The sequence below is a fragment of the Suricata suricatta genome, chromosome 14 (assembly GCF_006229205.1).
Source record: "Suricata suricatta isolate VVHF042 chromosome 14, meerkat_22Aug2017_6uvM2_HiC, whole genome shotgun sequence".
NCBI lineage: Eukaryota > Metazoa > Chordata > Mammalia > Carnivora > Herpestidae > Suricata > Suricata suricatta.
Window position 1 is genome coordinate 64,789,150 of NC_043713.1, and position 22,161 is coordinate 64,811,310.

Genomic DNA, 22,161 nt, shown 5'->3' on the forward strand with positions numbered 1-22,161 from the left:
TCTTGTTTCTCACTCTTAAAAACACCTCAGCAGTGAACACCCTCATTCTTAAGTCATGGAGAAAATCTCTCAATCTCCTTTTTAGCACATACTCCCCAAACTTGAATGAGTCGGTCAGTTTGGGAACATACTTTCTGGATTTTTCTCCAAATTGCTCTCCTGAAAGGTCAGAGCCATTTGCATCCTAACCAGTGACGAGTGAGAGGCCCCGTTTCCCCCCAGCCAGTGATGACCGCTTTGTACCTTGACCAATCAGGCAGATGAAAACAATATAAGCTAGACTCGCCTTTCTTTTATTATGGGTGAAGCTTCATTTTTAGTACCCACTAAATACAAAAAGTATATTCCTTCTTTGGTGAACTGCCTATTTGCGTCCTTGGTTATCGTCTTATCAGGAAGAATCAGGGCACAGCCAGCACCATGGAGGAACCCTTACATCACGGTTGGTCCCTGCCATCTGATGCCAAGGGGGTGGAATGAGGTCCCCTATCAAACTGGATGAACCTTGTCCAGGGGGAGAGGACTTCAACAGTGTGTCCCTCTTCCCATCCTGTTTCCTCCCTCCAAGGGCTGGGGTGGGGGTCTCACTCTCTCGCTCTCTCTCTCTTTCTCTGCTCTCATGACCATCCACTCCCACTTTCTGCCCCCAGCCCCTTGTGGAGGAGCTGTGCACAATGCCACCATCGGCCGTGTCCTCTCCCCAAGTTACCCTGGAAACGCCAATGGGAGTCAGTTCTGCGTGTGGACGATCGAAGCTCCAGAGGGCCAGAAGCTGCATCTGCATTTTGAGAGACTGTCGTTGCATGAGAAGGACAGGTAAGCCTCTGAGGGTCCCTAGCAGCCTCTTTCCTGCCCTGAGTGTCAGAGTGTGGCTAGGGAGCTGCAGTCTTGAAATGGCTGGTGGGGGTCATGAGAGGAAAGGCTGGGGAGACTGGCAAGGATGTGAGACACCATCAGCTTTGAGCTCCTTTCCCAGTTCAGGAGGCTCGGGCACTGAGAAGGAAAGGGACTCTCCCCAGGTCACACAGCAGGGAAGGGGAAGAGGCCGGAACGGAATCCAGATCCCCAGTTCTGCACTGACCCAGTCTTTCTCTTGCCAGTCCCTTTTTGCTGTAAACAGGGAGGGAGTATTCATCGAGCACCTGCTCTGTGCCCAGTCATGTACTAGGCTCTATGGAGAACAGGAGAGAAGTAGCAAAACTTGGCTTCCAGTCGGACAGGAAATTGATGTGGAAAAACTATGCTTATACATGGGAAGGAACTCAGGAGAAGTTACAGGGCAGTATCTACGCAAGAGCACGTCTGTAGACTCTAAGTGATAGAGATCCAGAATCTTAAAGCTTTAATATTCTACGATTATATGCTAGAATATTCTTGAATGTTCTGGAAAACTAGGACCCAAGCTGCTTAGACTTGCTCTCTTAGGTCGTGATCCTTTGGAAACAGACATGGGGACAAGGGTGTGAAGGAAAGTAGCTTGTTTGGGAGCGAATCCTGGAAAGCACTGGCAGAGGCATAGGGCAGCGGGCAGGACAGGAAAGGAGTCAACACAGTGTCTGTTAATGAGCAAGTGTGTGCAGGGGCCACAGGGACTCTGTCTGCTGCCAGCCTCTGCAGAACCCTATAGAGCATGCCTCAGCGTGGGCCTTTTGGGAAGGCCAGGGAGCTGAAGTATTTATCCACCCCCCCCATCATTGCATGAGGGAGGGTCCTGGACACCCAGCTCCCAGCACTGCCCCCCTTTGAGCTGGTTGAGCTGACTGATTCTCAGAGATTTGGGGCAGCACACCAGCCCTCTCCTCCCCCAGCCACCATGGACACATGGCAAAATGAGCAAATGGTGGCTTCAATATTCATGCATTTTGGTAACGTTAGAAATTCATCTGGGCGACACAAAATAAACCCTTTTTATGAGCCACAGTAAAAAAAAAAAAAACCCTCAAATGATTTAAAATGCCTCTTTAGGACTCCATAAAAGAAATTTATCTAATTTGTATACTATTTTCTTCCTTATTTTTGGGCAATTTCTTTGAAAATACCAGAACTAGCAAGGAGCCAAGTATCAAATGTTTTAATAACAGTAAAAATTAATGCCAACCTTTCGTCTAATATATTTTACTTTTCAGGGCACTTGATCCTGTCAGATTCTCAATGTCCACCCATAAGATGGGTGGGGGAGGCATACAGGGGGTACAATCCCTCCTTTCCCAACTGTGGAAACTGAGGCCCAAGATATGCTGAGAGTTATGTCAGCTCAGCTGGTGGGGAACTGGGGTATGAGCATCAGGACTCCTGGCTCTTAGATCAGAATGAAAGACAGAACCGGTTAGTGATCAAATGCTTCATAAATTTGACTCATGTACCTCCTCCGTTCTGGGCACGTTATGCACATGGCCTCTAATCTCCATGCTCTGAGGTAGGATTGCACCCATTTTACAGATGACAGAACAGAGGTTCAGAGCCGTGATTGCACCCATTTTACAGATGACAGAACAGAGGTTTGGAGCCGTGAAGTGTCCCTGCCCAAGATCACACAGCTCAGAAGTTAGAGTTGGGACTCTGGTTGTCTGACTGACACTCTTTCAGCACATTAATCTCTATTTCTTAGTTAGTAATAATAATTAGTATCAGTTAATTCGTCTGGTTCATTACACCACACATGCTCCTATAACATCAGAATCTATCTGAGTCCAGAACAAGCATCCTACGGGAAAGGAAACAGGTTCACCAAGGCAGAGCCACTCGTCCAGGTGAGTCAGGGCCAAAGTCTGGATCTGGGTCTGGGTGTGGGGCTCACGAGAAGTGCTCACAGCACACGCCTCCCGCAGCTGCTCTGTGGCAGCGACGTTCTTCCCGTCCTTCCCCTGCTGCCAGGATGAGGGTTTACAGCGGCCTCATCAACAAGTCCGCTCTTCTCTACGACTCCCTCCAAACCGAGAGCGTCCCCTTTGAGGGTCTGCTGAGTGAGGGCCACAGCATCCGCATTGAGTTCACCTCCGACCAGGCACGGGCAGCCTCCGCCTTCAACATCCGGTTCGAGGGTGAGCATCCCTGGGGACCCCCCATCCCGGTAATGGTGTGCGAGTGGGGGGAGCATGGCAGAGCTGGGCTGGGTCCTCAAAACTAGAAATCTGACCCACCACGAGTGAGGGATACCCAGCAGGCAGATTGAACTTTTGACTTGTGAAGGCAGAGTCTGCAGGTTTGAGAGGGCAGAGGTTTGCATTCCCACTTTAGAGATAAAAATAATGAGGTTCCCAAAAGAGACGTGAATGGTCCAAGGCAGGTCAGCAGGTCGGCTGGAATTGGAAGGTGGGGTCCGGTGCCCGTTTTTCCTTGGAGCTTGTCTAACCCGCAGGAGGGGACCCATCTTCTGCGATCCAGCACTCTGAGGAGTCTCTGCCTCATCTGAGCTGCTGGCCCTCTCTTGTGTCCCCACCCTAGCCTTTGAGAAAGGCCACTGTTACGAGCCCTACATTCAGAATGGGAATTTCACCACATCCGACCCGACCTATAACATCGGGACCACAGTGGAGTTCACCTGCGACCCCGGCCACTCTCTGGAGCAGGGTCCGGCCGTTATTGAGTGCATCAATGTGCGGGACCCGTACTGGAACGACACAGAGCCCCTGTGCAGAGGTGAGCGGCCCCACTGTCCTCCGCCCTGGGTGTCTCAGGGACCGGCACCCCCTCAGATGAAAAGGTCAAGGCCCCGGTTTAGAAGTATGTCACCCATTTACATACCAATTTTAGCATTGGAACCCTTTCCTGGGGCCTGCCATCCTTTGGGTCAGACCTGCTACTTGTCCCTGAGAAAATTCCAAAATTGATAAATTTTTAAAGGTGTCCCTTCCTCCAAGCACAGACCCCATAGTGCACAGCTTAGTGAAAAGGTCTCTGCATGGATTTCAGTTCCTATGTACCCCTTTGCTGCGTACTTTTGTGCAGTGCACAACACACCCAACCACACATGGCAGACCTGAGTTCAATTAATAATATGATGCTACTGATAATCATTGCCAAGGGTGGCATGTTCTCATTTAATCCTCACCATACCCCTGTGAGGCACATAGTGTTATTGACCCCATTTACACATGAGGAACCCAAAGTCATGAAGAACAGAGGGTAACTGGTAGAGGTAGAAATGGAACTTGGGTCTCTGTTCTCAGAGACCTGGGCTCTGACCCCCTCTGGACAGTGCTGGCTGGGTCGAACCCTCATCTCCATGAGCTCCCGGTGCTCTGCCCTGCCTCTTTCCCCAAGTGCAAGGCCAGGGAGCCACCTCAGGCCTGGGTACTTGTGGAGCATGTGGTGTAAGGGAGAGAGCCCGTGCTCCTGACGGTCGCCGCCTGGATGGCGGTTGGCGTGAAATCACAGCTCTGTCGTGATGAGGGATTGATCCCTGTATTCGATGTGCTGGTCTAACAGAGCGGAATTTATTGGTGCTTTGGCCTCTGCCACATTGAGAACTTTCCAAAGCAGTAAACAGAGTGGAATTTAAAGAGCCAGGCGCCAGGCACGGTCACGTCTCTGCCTCCAGCTCAGAGCCGGGCTCTTCGGTAGTAACACCGGCTAAGAATTAGTGAGCACTCACTTTGTGCCGGTGCCATGCGACATTGGACACCCAGGAGCTCACTGAGCTTCGGAATAACCCGCTGGGGTTAGCACTGGTGTTACTGCAGCTGTATGGAGGATGGGATGGGGACTCCAAAACAGCGTGTGCCTGGTCACGGAGTCAGTGGGTGCCAGAGGCAACATTTGAACCCAGGTCTGCCTGGGTGGAAGGAAGCATCCGTCAGCCACTACTCACTCTGCACATGGATAGGGCAGTAGGGATTCTTCCAGAACGTGGAGCTCTGTCCTTGGTCCTGAAGGAGGTTTTGTGCCCTTAACCTCTATCTCGACCCACCCTGAGCAGCCAGGAGGCAGGCAGCCAGCCCACACTGAATCATCCTGCACACGCACCTGTTCACGGTGCACAGCGAGCCGTGACTGTCTGACTCCAGTGCCCACACACTTAACCACCTCGATCCTGGCTTCCTTATGAATCAAGCGTGTGTGTCTCTGTCTGTCCGTCTCCGTCTCCTGCAGCTGTGTGTGGCGGGGAGCTCTCTGCCGTGGCCGGGGTGGTGCTGTCCCCGAACTGGCCAGAGCCATACGTGGAAGGTGAAGATTGTGTCTGGAAGATTCACGTCGGGGAAGAGAAACGGATCTTCTTAGATATCCAATTGTGAGTGGTTATGATGGGTGAACTTCCAGTCCAGCCAGACTGGGGGAGAAAGTACCCCTGCTTTGTCCTTTGGGCCACGACTAATGAAGCATCTACTGTGTGTCAGGGGCTGTGCAAAGAACTGGGTCCCAGTGGTAGGAGAGATGACGTTATAAACACACAGTCCCTAACCTTCAGACACTCTGTCTACTAAGGAAGCAGGCATCAAATGAGGAAATGCACCAATAATCGCATATTATAGCTTTGGTGAGCAATGTAAGGATAAGTGAAAGGCGCTATGAGATCCTACGTGGAGATTTGGTATAAAAGGGAAGGTCAGAAAAGCCATCCCTGAGGATCTGATCTGATCTGATACTAAAGCTCAGAAGTAACAGATGAGTTGGAGTACCTGTATCTGAAAAACAACAGAATATGCAAAGGCCCTGTGGCAAAAAAAAAAAAAAAAGGCAAGCCTGTGAAAAAAGTACTCTGCATATTACAGCAGTTCAATTTCTCATCTGTCTCTCTCACCTAGAACAGAAGGTCCTTGGAGTGAGGGCTTTGCTCTGATTTATCTCTGCTTTGGGGTCTAGCACTGAGCCTAGGCACTCACATAATAGGCACTCAGGAGATCACTGCTGAATGAAGAAACACTGTAATGAATGGTTGTGCGGCTGTTGGCCGTACTCCGTGGGGTGCCTATTAGAGGCTCCGTCCAGAACTCCCCCTCCTGAACTCCCCAGGAATGGGGAGCAGACAGACACAGATGGCAGTGTCTGGAGAAGCAGAAGAAAGGGGTTTCCGGCAGACCTGGACACCGTGGCTCAGACAGTGTCTAGCGGGGGAGGCGGGGCATGCCAGGTTCCACAGAGCCTCTCTGGAGGCAGCCTGGGGCTCAGGGGGTCAGTGCTCCCCCCAAGCCTGAAGCCAGAGCCCAGTCGGCTGGGCAGCATGACCCAGGGGCTGCCGTGCTGTGCAGAGGAGCCTGGCAAAGGGGCAGCCGCTTGCAGACTTCTGAGTGGCCGTCCTCTGAAGCTGGCCCTCAGAGGCTGCCCTAGGACCTTCCATTCCAGCTGAACCACAGGGCACGGACCTCGCACAGCTGCCCCTGTGGACTTCGGGCCAGGCCACCCAGGGTCGGAATCCCTGCCCCGTCTCCCCAGCGGTTTGACTTTGGGCTTCTCCCTGGCTTGGGCTTCTCTCGTCTGTGACGAGGCCTTGGCACGTCAGGGCTCTGTGCCTGCTGGAGGCAGCGCTCTAGTGAGCCTCCCTCGCCCACCCCTGCCGTCTCACTCCCATGCCCACCTCTCTGACTTCCAGAGTCCAGTACAAAGTGCTCATTCGCTCAAGACATCATTCTTGAGCATCTGCCTTGAGCCAGGCCCAGTTGTGGGCTCTGGAAAGGTTCTTGTTTCTTGGGCAGTAAAGTTTACATTGGAGGAGAGCAGGTTGGATGGTCTCTATTAACTCTGGGCGGGAGGTGGCAGCATATGGGTGAGCCTACTGTGCGCGAGCAGTAAGCTAGGGGCTGGAGGTACAGTTGTGAGAAAACAGAACAGTCTCTGCTATCGGGTGAGGCAAACACAAAACCGTATGTGGTGTGGTGAGAGCAATGATAGGGAGGACAGGCCACTGAGGAGGCCTGAGTGAAATCAAGGAGGGCTTTCAGGAGGAAGTGACTTCTGAGCTGGGATGAAAAAGAAGATAGATGAGGGGAAAGGAAGAGTGTCCCAGACCTTGAGAACAGTGCATCCAAAGCTTGAAGATGAGAGAGAAGGTGGCCCACTTAGTGACCTGAAGGCAGTTTGGTGTGTCTAGAGTGCAGATCTTAGGGAGGGGTGGCTTATGGAGGGGCGCCTCCTGAGGTGGCTCAGTTGGTTAAGCGTCTGACTCTTGATTTTGGCTCAGGTCGTGATCTCAGGGTGTGTGAGTTCGAGCCCTACATTGGGCTCTGTACTGGAACCCTGCTTGGGATTCTCTCTCTCTCTCTCTGACCCTACCTGTTTGTGCTCTATGTCTCTCAAAAAATTATAAACATGGAACATAAAATAATATAAAATAAAATAAGCAAGGGTTATGGAAAGAAAGGGTCCAAGGGAGGCGTGGGGTCTTCTTAGCTGAAGTTTCAAATAGAAAACGCCATTCTAAAGCTGTTTCCTCTGGGAAGCGTTCTGTGGCTCCCTACTGCCCTGGTGACAAGTATGAAGATGCAGGCCTGGTCTGTGGGTGCCCCCCCCCGCCCCCGGGCAGAAGTCACCAGCAAACCGCCTCAGTCTTCATCTTCAGCCGGGAGACGGAGAATCCACCCCTGGACCTCGGCTTCTCCTGCCGAAGGTCCTCTCAGTCCCGGGCCCCCAGACACTGTCTGTGACCCCCCTTCTGCTGGGCTCAGTGGGCTTCTGCTCACAGTGTGCCCCTGAGAGGGGCAGTTTTGCTTCGCCAAGAGTGACCCGCATCTCCCCTCGGTATCACAGGCCTGAATGAGGAGACAGGAAAACGGGAACCCTCTCTTTCCCTCCCTCGAGGCATCAAATATTCAGTTAACCTTCAGCTTGACACCAAGTGGAGCTTTATTTCCACCACAAAGTGCGCAGTGGGGCAGTCGATCCAGGGACCCGCGCGGTTAAAGCAGAAATGGCCCCTCAAAGCCAGGCCACCCCGGCATTACATCAGGAAGGGACCCCTTGTGGGGGGCAGACTTTCTTCTGATCAGCCCGGCGGCGCAGATATCCCTGTCTGGTGGGAGAGAGCAGCGCCGCCCTCCTCCTCCGTGCCCTGGCAGGGTTTCCCGGGCAGCTCTGGACCCGTCACCAGCCCTCTCTGGGCCCCACTTTCCTTCTCTGCAAACCAGAGGCATCTGTGGGCTAGATCCAGATTTGAGGGGCCGCTGTCTGTAAGCCTTGGTCTAGAGAGTCCTCATCACGGGGATGAAGACAGCAATCTCCCTCCCCGAGCACATCTGCGAACTTTCCTACAGACCTAACTTCGCGTCCTCCCCCGAGCACGCCCGCCGGGGCAGCACAGCGATCCATTCCCCGCTCTCTGACTTCTCCCGCTGGGTGTCCAAACGGCCTCCTGAATGAAGCGGAGCCCGAAGTTAAGCTCCCGACCCCCCTTCCCCAGACCTGCTTCACTCCATCTTCGATCTCGGTGAGGAATCATCCACTCTACCGTGAACTGCTAAGGCCGCAAGGACGTGGAATTTTTCTAGACCAGTGAAATGGGGGCGAGTCCAACAACCGGCCGTCTTGGCAGTGGGGGGAGAAACACCCTGGTGTGTGGTGTCTGCCAAGTTCCTCAGTGCAAACATCCCCACCGAGGCCCGTTTCTGCTACTGACCCGGTGCCAGCGGGCTCCCCAGGGGCCTGGGTGCCCAGCAGCTGACTCCCGCGGCAGGACGAGCCACCACCCCTCACACTGTGACTTGGATTCCTCTCTCTCTCTCTCTCTCTCTCTCTCTCTCACCCCGGGCCTGAGTCCTCAGTACCTCCTGTAGTTCTACCCGAGAATCGGAAAGTGCCCAGAGTTCAAGCACCCGTAACGCACCCCCACCCCCACCACGTGGTCCCTGTTCTCAGGCCCGGATTCTTCCAGAGACATCTTCGCTGGTCTCCTTGCTCAGGCATTTGTCCCCTTTGGGGCTGTCTGTAACCCACTACCTTGAGTCACCTTGTTAAAACCTAAGGCAGGTCACACCATGCTCTGTTCAGTAGTTGACAGTACCCTACATTTTATCTAGAATAAAAGCCAAAGTTCTTACATAAAGGCCCCATGTGATCTAGCCCTTGCCACATCTTCTGCTTCGTTTCTTTCCACTCCTTGTCCTCTCCATTTGGCCACTGGCTTCCTTGTTCTGCAAACATACCCCAGGGCCTTTGCACTGACCGTCTCTTCTCCCCCATACCCACCCTGGGATGCTCTGCCCTGAATATCCTGCATAGCCCGCTCCCTAGCTTCTTGTAGGCCTCTGCTCACAAATCACACCCTGACCATCTCTGTCATTCTTTTTTTTTAATTTTTTCAATGTTTATTTTTGAGACAGAGAGAGAGACCAAGCACAAGCATGGGAGGGGCAGAAAAAGAGGGAGACAGAATCTGAAGCAGGCTCCAGGCTCTGAGATGTCAGCACAGAGCCTGACATGGGGCTCAAACCCATGAACCATGAGATCATGACATAAGCCCAAGTCAGATGCTTAACCCACTGAGCCACCCAGGCGCCCTTAAATTAGCATCTCTGGCATTCTTGATACTGTTACCTTGCTTCACATTTCTAAGCGCACCGCACTTAGAGCCACCAACACACAAACATTGTTATATTTGTGGAAGCGTCACATCCATGAGAATAGAGGGGTTTTTCTGTTTGATTCCCTGCTGTAACCCCGGTGTGTAGGTCAATGCCTGGCCCCACAGTAGGTGCTCAGTTAACAAGAGTCGATGGAGTAAAGACAACTTCTCATGGTCACTCGGCTCTGAAGCTTCAAAGCCAAAATTTTAAAGCCAAATTCACGTCCATCTGCCTCAAATGCACAAGAAGGGAGGGAAAGTTCAAAACAATATTGAAAGACCATTGAGATGCGGCCTCCCTCTGTCAGTAAGCCCGCATTTACGACGTGACCAGCAATGTTACAAAATGAGATTTGGTTAAAAATTATCCCATAAGCATCCGGCTCTCGGTTTTGGCTCAGGTCACGGTCTCGGGCGTCACGAGCTGGAGCCCCACGTCGGGCTCTGTGCTGACCGCGTGGAGCCTGCTTGGGATGCTCTCTCTCCTTCTCTTTACTCCTCTCCCCCTGTGCTGTCTCTCTCTCTCTCAAAACAGAAAGAAGTATACTTTAAAACTTATCACATAAAGTAACAGTAGGGGAGAGACCCCCAAGAGAAGGTTACACAGAGTTACAGTGTCGAAGGATTTGCCACCAGGGACTTGGAAGCAGAATCTAGAGTGAGGCCCCAGCCCAGCGATGGCCAGTCCCACTGGTAGAGTTTGAGGGACAGGTCGGTGGGGCTGGGGTGGGGAGGCCACACTGCCCTTCTGGGGCGCGGATGCTAAGCCGAGGTGGTGGGGAGACCACAGGGCGGCCTCCGTGCCTCCACGGCACACGTGGCCAGCATCGTCCCAGGGCCTTAGGACTTCAAGGGACATCAGAGTCAATCCACTCCAGTTTCACAAGACATGTTGTCATTTTCATCACTGAGAAAGTTCTGTTCAGTTCTCCATGCATTTATTGAGCACCCACTGTGAACGGGGCTTTGGGTCTAGGCCCTGGCGGTGAGCAAGAGCGGGCAGCCCAGCCCCGGCCACAGCATGAGCCGATGTGACGCCGACAGGAGAAAGTCCAGGGAACCCCGAGGCCCAGGTTGAGGGACTCGGGAAGGGAAGGCTTTCCTGAGAAAGCCTCTTTGTCTGGGGGACCCGGGGAGAGGTCAGGGACACTGCTCGGCGCCCCTCCGTGTGCAGGACGGACCCACCACAAAGAATTAGTGGACCCAGAGTGTCAGTAAGGCTGACGCAGAGAAACCCTGGCCCATGCTGAAAACTGAAGGACAGACAGAAGACGGGGGAAGATGGGAGTGGGGAACTGTGTCTGAGCCCAAAAGAACAGCATGTGCTAAGGTCCAGGGGCAGGAAAGCACACCCTTCTCCTTGTTGCTCCATAATATTGACTATACGCTGAACACTCCGTGCATCCCAGGCTTCCACATCACACGCACCTTCAAAGCAAGCACATGCCTTGGTTCTGTTATCGCCCCCATTTTACAGATGGGTAAGCTGAGGGCTTGGATGGGTGAAGAGCCATTCTGGTCACAAGGCTGGGAACTGGCAGCCTTGATATGCAAACTCTGCTTGCCGTGTCTCCAGAGGCTGGGATCCTCACCAGCGCTTGAAAGGAGCCAGAGGAAGCCCTGTGTATCTGGAGCTCAGTGACGCAGGAGAGGTGGCAGTGGAATAAGGCGGAGCCTTGAAGGCCGAGTTAGGAAGTCTGCACTTGCCCAGACCAGGCAGCCTGGGAAGGGAGTTTAGCCGTTAACGGGATTAAAGCTCTGCAGACAGCCGAGCCGCCGGTCGGCACCCTCAGGCTCTCCCCGGCAAACTCTGGCACACGCTCGGCGGCATGGCATCCGGACCTGGCACCTCCCTCCTCCCACAGAGGGAGTGAAAATAGCATCTCACCAGCGAGGGTTACGTGAGGCCCAAGAGCTGCTGCGTCTAATTTATCTTGCTTGGTTTCCGCTGACAGTTTTAGTAAACCAATTTGGTTTGATAGTAAAAATAATTCTGTCCTGAGGGCCCCTCACACCGCCTAAGCACCTAAGCGTTTGCAACCGTTATTTATCGCCTTGGCGAGGGGGAGGGATTTACACTGTTGACAGAGCGGGGTAGGTGGCCCGGAGTAGGTGCCCGGCGACATTTGCTGAGTCACAAGGGAGTAAACCACGTGCGGCAGGCAAGAGGGGACGTCTTTCCCTGTCCCCACCGGGCAGGTCAGTGGATGCCGTGGGCATCCGGATATCAGCTCTTATATGTCTCCATCTACAAAGGACCTACTATGTGCCGAGCCTGAGCTGCACACTTTATACCCATAAGCCATGGAGACATGCACGTTATCATGTAGAGATAATAATTGCATAAATTAGAGCCACGGGGGGGAGAGGTAATTACGGAGGGAAATTACCTACATTAGAGATAATGCATGCAGAGCATGTCACGTGGGGTCTGACACTAGCTGGCACCTCGTCAACAGAGGCTGTGAGCGCCAGGGATCCTTATAAGATATTATTGTCACCATGTCCCGGATTTGCAAATGACAGAGAGCTTGTTGAGTGGGTTTCTCAGGTCACACAGCTAACAAAGGACTGAGCCAGCGTTCACACACACACCGTAGCCTCCATGCTTAAGGGCTTGAACAGGCTTTAGGGGGACCAACCGTAGGTCCCTGAATGCACCGAGGAGGCTCCCAGACCTCCAGGATCTCAGGCGTTCAGGAAGGGAAGTAGGCTACGGGCTGTGGCCGGAGGGGTGAGTGTGGGGAGGTTTGCAGGATGCGGCACAATCTCTCTGCAGGCTGTGGAACGTGTCACGGGAAGGGTGACATGCAAGCAGAATCTTGAAGGGTGTCAATTGGCCAAGCTGGAGTGGGGGGAGGTCACGCCAGGAGGAGTCCCTGTGAGTGGGGGAGTCAAGCAGGGAGACCAGGGACTGACGCGGCATTGCAGCATTAATTAGAACCATCTGTCTTATGTTATTGGTGCTAGAGGTGGGAAGGAGGGTGTGTTATCTTAAAATGAGCCATAAACCCCCTGGCAAACCTCCTTCATACCCCAGATGCCTGTTCCCTAACCCATCATGTACCTCTCAGCTCCGTCAGCTTACTTAAAACACAACTGAGCATGAGCCTTTTAAAACATTAAGGATTTCTGAAATCAGTCTCTCTCTCTGTCTCTCTCCCTCTCCATAAAGCATAGAAAGGAGAATTAAAAACTAAGGAATTATTGGGGAAGGCATCATAGAATGGAAGAGCCGGGAAGGCTCCAGAGAGGGGAAGTAAGTTGCCTAGCATTGCACAGCAAGTCAGAGCTAGGACCAGAAAAACAACCTAAGTGAGGCTATGGATGCTGAGCACAGAGGTCACGTGAAGGGGAGACACACACGCTTCTACAGTCAAAGAGAGCTACATTTAGGGGCTCCTGGGTACCTCAGTTGGTTGAACAGCCAACTCCTGATCTCAGCTCAGGTCATGAGCCCAGGGTCATGGGATTAAGTCCTGCGTCAGGCTCCATGCTGAATGTGGAGCCTGATTCTCTCATTCTCCCTCTGTCCATCTCCCCCATTTGCACACTCTCTCTCTCTCTCTCTCTAAAAAAAATAAAAATAAAAATAAATAAATAAATAAATAAATAAATAAATAAATAAATAAAGCTGCATTGAAATCCTGGCTCTGTTACCCCCATAATTCTGTGGCCTCGGGCAGGCCTTATAATGGGAGACTTTGGTCACCTTATCCCCAGGGCTTCGCACACAGCAAGTGCTCAATAAATATCTGTTGAATAAAAGAGAAAAGTGGTAAGTGTATGAGTTAATTAAATAACATGTGTAGTTCTTAGGAAAGCTTCCAACATAAAAGAAGCAAATAACCACCGTTGACCCTATCTGCACCCCTCACTCTGGTGCCAGATTTTATGCTAAGTATTTGGTGTGCATTGTTTCTTGATGGTGATGCTGTCTTAAAGGATGTCGTGCATTCATTGAGCACTTGCTGTTTGCCAGTCGCTGAGTGCTTTTCCCAAACCAATCATCTGAGCCTTACCAAAAAACCTATGGGGTGTCACAGTGGCTCTCCCCTTTTACAGATAAGGAGACTGAGGCTGAGAGAGAGAGAGAGAGAGAGAGAGAGAGAGAGAGAGAGACAGGGAAAGGGAAAGATGAGGTCACTTGAGGACCCAGCTGGGGAGGGGCTGGGTCGGGCCTTGAACTCAGGTCCCCTGAGCCAAAGCCAGTGTTATAAGCACATAATAAATAGTAGTGAGGTGTCTACAAGGAAGAACTCCCTAACCCCATCTTGCAGAGGAAGAAACTAGGGCTCAGAGAGGTCTCTCCCCTTCTACCCCCATTTCCTAGCATCTTTTGCAAAATTTTCAGCTGGTCTCTGGCTTGCCCTCTCTGACTCTGCTACGGAGCCCAAGCCTCAGTCCCTCCCTGTTTGTGGGCCTCAATACAGTTCTCTAACCAGGAAATAAAAGGACCTAACAGCAAAGCCCAGTAACCATATGATTGATGGCTGTGAAATATTTCTCTTCAGTGACTGCCAACCTATTCTGTGCTAAGTTAACTCCAAGCCCTAAAAATTAAGTACCTTGTCCAAAGGCACTACAGTTCTTTAAACAGGGATATAGCTGCTTTGGGCTGTAAGAATTCAGTTTGAGATTCAGGCAAAAAAGAAGAATCAATTGTCAAGGGCAGCTTTGACCCAAGGAGCACAGATTTCCAGGGGAAATCATGGAAGAAATGGCCACAGTAGAAGTTAAAGCCCTCCAATCCATTAGTGAAGGGAGACGGGATTCCTCTGAGCCAAAGGTTGTAAGGAATCCAAGAAATTACAACTAAGCTCGGGGGCTCAAGAGATGAAAAAATACTGGGGTTGAGAGATGCAAAGAGACTTCAAGATTTACTCTATCAGTCAGCTCTTGCTGCATAACAAATGAGCCCAAACTCAGCTGCATAAAACAGCAAGCTTCTATTCTTTCCTACAAGTCCACAGGTCAGCAAGGCAGTTCTTCTGGTCTCCGCTGGCTCACTCATGCGCCTCTGGGCAGCTAGGTGTTGGGTAGGTCGTTCTGTAGATTGTGAATGGTCTTTTTTATCTGTGTGGGGTCGGGTGGCCGTCAGACAGTCTGGGCTGCCCTGGCCCCAAATGGCTTATCGGCTCCACCGCCTCTCCTCCTCCAACAGCTAGCTCGGTCTCCTTCCCATGGTGACTCGCCAGGGTTCCAGGATAATGAGAAGCATCCAAGGCCTCTTGAGGCTACACTAGAAAGTGGCGCGGCGGCATCATCTACCATATCCTGCACCAAGCCATAAATCAGGGTCGCCCCACATTCAAGGGGCAAAGAAACAGACTCTTCCCAATGGCAGGTGCTTTGAAGCCTCACTCCAAGGACTGTGGACGCAGAGAGAGGCAGAGCTTTGAAATCACATTTGCACTCAAGCTACCTCGGCCGGGGAATAGTGAGGGGTGACCCAGGTCTCCTGGTTCCCATCCCAAACTCCTAATGACATCACCATACACAATAGCTCTTTTAGGTGACCCTCACCATCCCCAGTTCACCAAAGGAATCCCAGGCTCAGAGAGGTGAAGAACTTGCATATGACCACACAGCTAGGAAGTGAAGGAGACAAGATTTGTGCTTACCACTTGGGCCCTGGAATTTAGAAGGCTCGGGAAATATTGCCTTCTCCATCCAACGCCCCCAACACGCGGAAGAGAGAAAGGCCTTTGCTTGTGCTAGCAAGTCTTGGCTTCAAGTCCCAGCTCTTCCACTGATTGCCTGTTGGCCTTGCACAAGTCACTTCACTTTCCTGAATCTCAATTTCCTATCTTTAAAATAAGGCTAATAATGGTGCCCGCTTCGCAGAGTCTGAACGGGACATTTGGCAAGGGCCTGGTATGTTCCAGACACTCAGTAACTTAACTGGCGGCTGTGATGATGGTGATGATGATGGTGATGATGAATTCCTTCCCTGGCATGTGCACACACTGAGCTCCATTTTGAAGCACCAAACACACACACACGCACACACGCATGCACGCACTCACTCACCAGGGTTGGATGCCCCCGAGCTTGGCGTTTGGTGTGACCTTGAAGAACCATGAGGTTCGTCCAGAAGGACTACCCAGGCATCGCCTGACGGTTTACCTCCCCTCCCGCAGTGAGCAAGGGGCACTCCTGGTCAGTGGTAAAGGGCAGCACGAGATCCCGGCTAAATCTTCCCCCAACACATGCCCCTTTCCTGCTCCTCAGCCCCTCCACGCCCTTCCCAGCCTCGGTGATCACGCAAGTCCGGAGGTGGGGAGGGAGGGACCCGCCCCCGCCCCTGTCTTGACATCACCTTGCTGGTGCACACCTTTGAGCTCAAGGCGTTCAGATGCAATTAAATTTGACATCCTAGGAAGACACGGCTGCTTGTTTTACAGATCCCTCACATGCGGTCGCCTCGCGCACTTGCTATGCAGGGGTGTTGCCTGAGGGCCCACCGTGGGGCTGGTATCGATTAGACTCCCCCAGATCAAGCCCTTACCATGGGCCAGACTATGCGTGCCCAGGGCCTCTGTCAATTTACCGAATTCTCAGAGCAACCCAGGAGTGCACACGGTTATGTCTCCCGTGTCACAGATGAAGACACAGACGCTCAGGGGGGCTTGGTGGCTCACCATCTGGACACAGGGGTGCAGGGGTTCGGACCTGGCTGCCTGACCCTGAGCTCTTGGCCCACACCACCTCCCAGCCCTGCTCCACGGAGTGGAGCCGACATTATCCTATGGCAGCCAGCCTCCCTGGAGAGCTCTGGGCAGGCCAGCAGCACAATCAGGGCTGCGGCCCAGACAGTGCGTGTTGGCCAGAGGCCAGCTGTGGTCCTCTGACGGCCGTGACTGGGGGCAGCTTGCGGGTCGCCGGCTGGAGCCTCCCAGGAGAGTAGGGAGCCCTTGAGGTTCTGAACGGGTCCTTTTCTCCTGGAGGACACGTCCCGGGCAGAGCCCCAACCCGCCCCACCCCCGGGGGCCAGGCAGTCAGCAGGTTGGATGGGACTACAAGGGACACTTTCTATGTGTGTGTCATGATGGGGACTCAGAGCGACGGGGACACAGCCAGCCGAGGTCAGCTCCTGCTGGGGACAGCTCTGAAACGTCTTCCTCCAGCCACACACAGCCCGCGGCCACTCCTGCATGTGTGTGCATACGCCACCCCTACACGCACGCACACACACATGTCTCTTACACGCCCCCACACACACACTGTAGCACATATGCCACACACTTACCCCTACACACACCACACACACACCATATGAACATACACCACACACACACAGCACACACACAGCACACACACACACAATGCACACATCACACACACACACCATGCACACAGTACACACACCATGTACACACCACACACACACCAGCACACTATAAACACACATATACACATTCCTACCCACACAAACCCCACAAACCCCAATCTACCCTTAATTATGCTCTTAATTATGCCCTCTCAAGGTCAGCTCTTGCACCCCGACTCAGAGGTCCTAATGAAGGTGTCCTGAGAGCCCCCGGATTTTATAAACTTGGAGAGACTCCTATCCAGAAAGAGAAAGAGGTGTGGTCATCTCCACATGGGGAAGTCACGGAAAGGCCACAGGTCTGCACGTGGGGGTCCCAAAACCCAGGCCTCCCCAACCTGTGTCGGGTCCTGGCATTCACTGCTGCTGAGTCAAGAGGTAGGGGTGTGGGGTCCAACCTTCCGAATAGGAAGAAAGCATGAAGCACAAGGAGATCGTGGCCATTGTTAACTCATTCTTTTTGCAGTTCATAGATTTTGAGATTGTCTGTCACCTGGGGAATCGGAGGCCCGGGCTGGACAGAGATGTGTCCATAGTCCCAGAGCAGAGAGTCCCAAGGGGATGGCCCCCAGTGCGATCTCCTGACACTGGGTTTTCGGGCCACATCACCTTACCGCACGCCCCTCTTGCCTTTGCAGGCCAGATCATTCATTATAAATGTTTTTCAAGACAAAAGATGCTCTTTCAATTGAATTCCTGGCCCTAATTGCCTCCTTTGTAGCTATCCACAATATTGTCCTTATTTTACAGGTGAGAACACTGAGGCTCAGAGAGGTTAAGCCACATTCCCAGGGTCACCCAGCTAGAAATCAGCACCTCTAGGATTTGAACCAGAACCCATTCCCTTACCATTACCTCTTAAGATGGAGCAAAGTCACAGGATGGTTGAGGACTGACCTTTTTGTAGGCAAGCCAGCGAGGGGCTGCTGGGGTTTACCCCAGTCCACAGTGCTGGGTGTGAAATGTCTTGTCATTGACCTTGACAAAGCTCTGCCCGCCATGTTCTGAGTCGTCTCCGTCCACACCCCACCAGGGGTGTGGAAGTCAGAAGCAGCTCAGCCCATGGGTGGTCTCAGAGGCAAGGCCTGTGGGGCACGGAGTCTCTTCTCTTTGACTTTGGGTGTGAGAGGGGAACTGGTGGAGAGGGGGAGAAAGCAGAGAAAGGAAGGAGGCAGTGGAGAACAGGGACTGAGTGTCATTCCCCCTGAAACCACAGCACAGGAGCGCCCTTGGGTCCTGGTACAGCCTCTTGGTGAGTTTTAAGGGACACTGACCCCAGGGCCCACTCCCTGACATGTTGAGGGTCTGATTTGTCCAGGGTGCAGCCTAAGCATCATCGAGAGTGTTTAAATCTCCCCAGAAACACGGGCAGTGGGGATGAGACCCGCTGGCGGAGGGCTGGGTCCTGAGCCGGCCACTGACGAGCGCCTGGTGAATATGTCGGGGAGAGAGGGAATAAGGAAAGGAAGGAGGGGAGCAGCACAGACAAGGAAATAAGAAAACCATTCATTTTTATGCATTCCAGCATCCTCGTAAGGGGCCAGAAAGATTGGTTTTCTGTGTCCTCCCTGGAGCTGACATGGTTTCTTGTCCCGTCTGTGATTTTATCAAATTTAATTGAAACCAAATGAGCACTGGGCCAAAGGGACCCTCAGCAATTCCACGGTGCTGAGGGGTGTCTGGTGCCGGCTGTGCGGCGTCATGAAGGAACACACGGGCCTTGGGACCTGGGCCTTCCTGGACTCGGTTTTCTCCTCTATAAAATGGGATTCATGACATCACTGTGTGGTTGAGTGGATCCGATGAGAAACAGACACGAAGGAACTCTGAACAGGCCTTTTAAGAAAAGTGTTAATGCTCTAAAACTGCATTTATGAGCTTTGGTTCCCTCTTTATTTCTCCCTTTTTTAAATCCTATGATGTATCTCCTCACCACCTCTACTGTCCCACAGAGGTCCTGCCTCGATTGTAACATAGTGTCTTCTTAAAGTCATCCCTATCCTCTGAGCCTCAGTTTGCCCATCTGAGAAATGGAGAAAATTTCACAGTAATTCATCCATGTTGACAACATTTATCTCACCTGGGCCAAGCCTTGTGTGGGCCCCCAGGGATACAGGGGAGACGGGAGCTTAGGCAGTCTGGGGTGGGAGCTGAAAGGGGCTCTGCTTTCCGATTCGGATTCTGACTGTCTTACATGACCAGCTGTTTCAGCCTCCTTGTGCTTCTTCCCCACTGGGTGCCTCGGTTTGCCTCTCTGTGAAATGGGTGAGGATGGTAGTTCTTACAGGGTTCGTCTGAGGATAAAATGAACGGTGTGGGAAGTGCTTGGAAGAGTTCCAGGCATGCGGGAAGCCCTGTGAAGCCTCGGCTGGTTGTCGTATAGCTGTAAATGCAGGATGGAGCAGGGGGCACAGAGGGATAGTGAGGAATTAGTCAAATGTTATCAAGCAGAGAGGTGCGGGTGGCATTCCAGATAGAGGGACGGGCATGGGCTAAGGCAGCACGAGGGGCTCCAAAGAAAGGGTCTGGGGGCCAAGGCTGTTTGAGACAACAGAAGCGAGCTGTGGGCATGACTGTGGACCCCCTGCAAGTCCAGGAAGGCTGAGAAACTGGACTTTATTGTGTGTGCTTAATGTCGCTTCTTCCACAGGCCCGTTCTATTGCCAGCTACTTCTGATCCACCCCCCCCTCCTTAAACTGCATATAAATTGGCTTGCTTTTTCACTTGGCTTACTCTAAGCGAGATAATGTCCATGAAATGAGAAGTTTGATGTGCAGAGAGTATATTTATATATTTTTTCTAATTCACATTTAAATAAATACATAACCATTAGACATTTTCAAATGCGTTTGTCTAGCTAAAATCATCCTGTGAACGCCATTGGGAAAAGCCTTTTAAAGGCAAGATTTCTAAGCAAGGGTCAGCTGTTTATTTAAAAAGGAATAAAGAAAAGCAAGGTGGCTTGCTCATCATTTATTTCTACGACCTCTGTCGAATATTAATGGCAGCTGCTCAACAGTTAGAAAGTCACCTAACACCTTCCCCCCACATCCGGGCCCCTGATTGGCTGAGGTAAGGATGGGCACCTGCTGCCGGGAAGCGGAGCCTCTATCATGTTTAGGCGCACACCGCCCTCCGCTGGCCAAGAGAAGAATTACTGCACCACAGAAAGGTTTGCTAATCTGTGTCAGAATCAAATTTGTATTCCTATCCTAACTTCCTTGGCTCTCTAGACCCTAATGAAGGCAATAATAGGGATCCCTTGAGCTGTTTTTATCCTTTCTGAGGAGGTAATAGATTCACATGATTCAAAATTCCAAAGTACAAAAGAGCCTACTGTGAAAACAGCAAAAACCCCCTCTTCGGATCCTCCCCTTAGAGGCAATCATGGTAACTAGTTTCTTATTCATCCTTCCCAAATGCTTCCTTATATAAAGATGTTATTTTTTAATTTTTTTAACATTTATTCTTTTTTGAGAGAGAGACAGAGAAACAGTGTGAGAGGGGGGCAGGGAGAGTGGGAGACACAGAATCTGAAGCAGGCTCCAGGCTCTGAGCTAGCTGTCAGCACAGAGCCCAACGCGGGGCTTGAACCCACAAACTATGAGATCATGACCTGAGCTGAAGTCAGACACTTAACTGACTGAGCCACCCAGGTGCCCCAAGGTTTTCTTTTTAAGTAATCTCTACGCCCAACGTGAGGCTTGAACTCACGAACCCAAGCTCAGGAGTCACATACTCCACTGACTGGGCCAGCCAGGTGCTGAGGTTTTTTTTTTTTCAATATGCCCAAAAAAACCCTAACAGAAATTTCCTACCTACCAAAATAAGCCATGCAGACTAAGTAACCAGTTTAATGCTGGTTTTATGACATACTCAATTCTACACCATCAATCATGGCAACAAAATGAAGGCGATTTCATTGTTATCAAGAAATGCAGAATGTTTAGGAGACAGTCTCTTATTTTTTTAATGTTTATTTATTTATTTTGAGAGAGAGAGAGAGATGGAGAGTGAGCAGGGGAGGGATAGAGAAAGAGGGAGAGAGAATCCCAGGCAGGCTCCGCCCTGTCAGCACAGAGTCTGACATTGGGCTCGAACTCATGAACTGTGAGATTATGACCTGAGACGAAACTAAGAGTCAGACGCCCAACCAACTGAGCCACCCAGGCGCCCCTATGAGACAGTCTTTTGAAACAAGGAGTCTGTAGAGAGAAGAAATATTACCTTTGTGGGGAGGGGGAGTTGAAATGAGGGGTCTAGTGGAATGACATGTAGCAGTGATGTCACAAGAACGTAGGGCACAGCGGGATGCCGGGGGCAGTACAATGGGGCTTCCTCAGCCTGCAGATTTTGTTCATAAAGTCTTATTCACAAATTTTCTGATGCCAGACTGAAGCTAGTCACACTTTCCAGAGACACTTATATGTGGCTTTCATGGGACATTGTTCAAATGATGGTTCACATCTCAGGCATTGACACCCAACAGATCTAGGTTAGAGTCCCGGGTCTGACTCTTACATGAGCCTCGGTTTCCTCCTCTGTAAAATGGGGACGATCCTAAGTGTTAGTGTGTGGAGTTGTGGTTTGAGTGCTTAATACCCAGCAGGCAGCGCTGCTGTTATTCAAAAGCTAAATGAGGGTCTTGGGAGATCTTTACGCAGATATCGAGCCCATAGAAATAAAATGGTGATTCTGTTTGCTGAGTAGAGAGTGGAACTGGAAAGGTGGAAAGGAATATCAGAAGTGGGAGCACTAGGAAGTGTGCCCACAGATGACTGCTCCAACCCTGAAGGGGCCTGGAGCAGAGTCCAGGTGGAGAGGAGAGGAAGCTGCAACCCAGCAGGTCAAGGCCACAGGCTGGCTCTGGAGTGGCTCATCAGGCAGTGTAAGGGTGTGGTGGTGCAGGCTTGCTTGAGGCAATCAGCATACCGAAGAAGAATGGAGGGTGCAGGCAGCTTCTACAGTTCGGGGGCATTGGGTGTGCTCCCACTGTTGTGCACCCCTGCATCTAATTTTAAAGCACTTTTCCTCCTCCCCCAAACAGCCCCTGTACCTGTCCACCCAGCAGTCCCCATTCCCACCCGACCCTTCCTCCAAGCCTCTGGCAACCGCCAGGCTGCTCTCTGACTCTACGGCTTCACCTGGTCTGGCTATTTCTTATCAAAGGCATCACATGCTGTGTGGCCTTTCAAGACTCGATTCTTTGACTCAGCAGAAAGTCTTTAAGGTTCATCCATGAGGTTGCATGCGCCCAGGCTTTATTCCTACGTACAGCTGAACGATGTTCCATTGTGGGGACACACGGCATTTCGCTTCCCCATGCACCTGCTC

At 51.8% G+C, this 22,161-nt stretch overlaps 1 protein-coding gene across 1 annotated transcript in view; it reads left to right on the forward strand.

Annotated features, from left to right (window-relative positions):
* Positions 1 to 22,161, forward strand: part of SEZ6L (seizure related 6 homolog like) — a 73,668-nt gene that overhangs the window by 15,622 nt on the left and 35,885 nt on the right. Inside the window, exons 6-9 of the mRNA XM_029921599.1 lie at positions 651 to 816; positions 2,875 to 3,041; positions 3,445 to 3,639; positions 5,092 to 5,230. Coding sequence (XP_029777459.1) covers positions 651 to 816; positions 2,875 to 3,041; positions 3,445 to 3,639; positions 5,092 to 5,230 — 667 coding nt within the window. The remainder of the gene's footprint in view (positions 1 to 650; positions 817 to 2,874; positions 3,042 to 3,444; positions 3,640 to 5,091; positions 5,231 to 22,161) is intronic.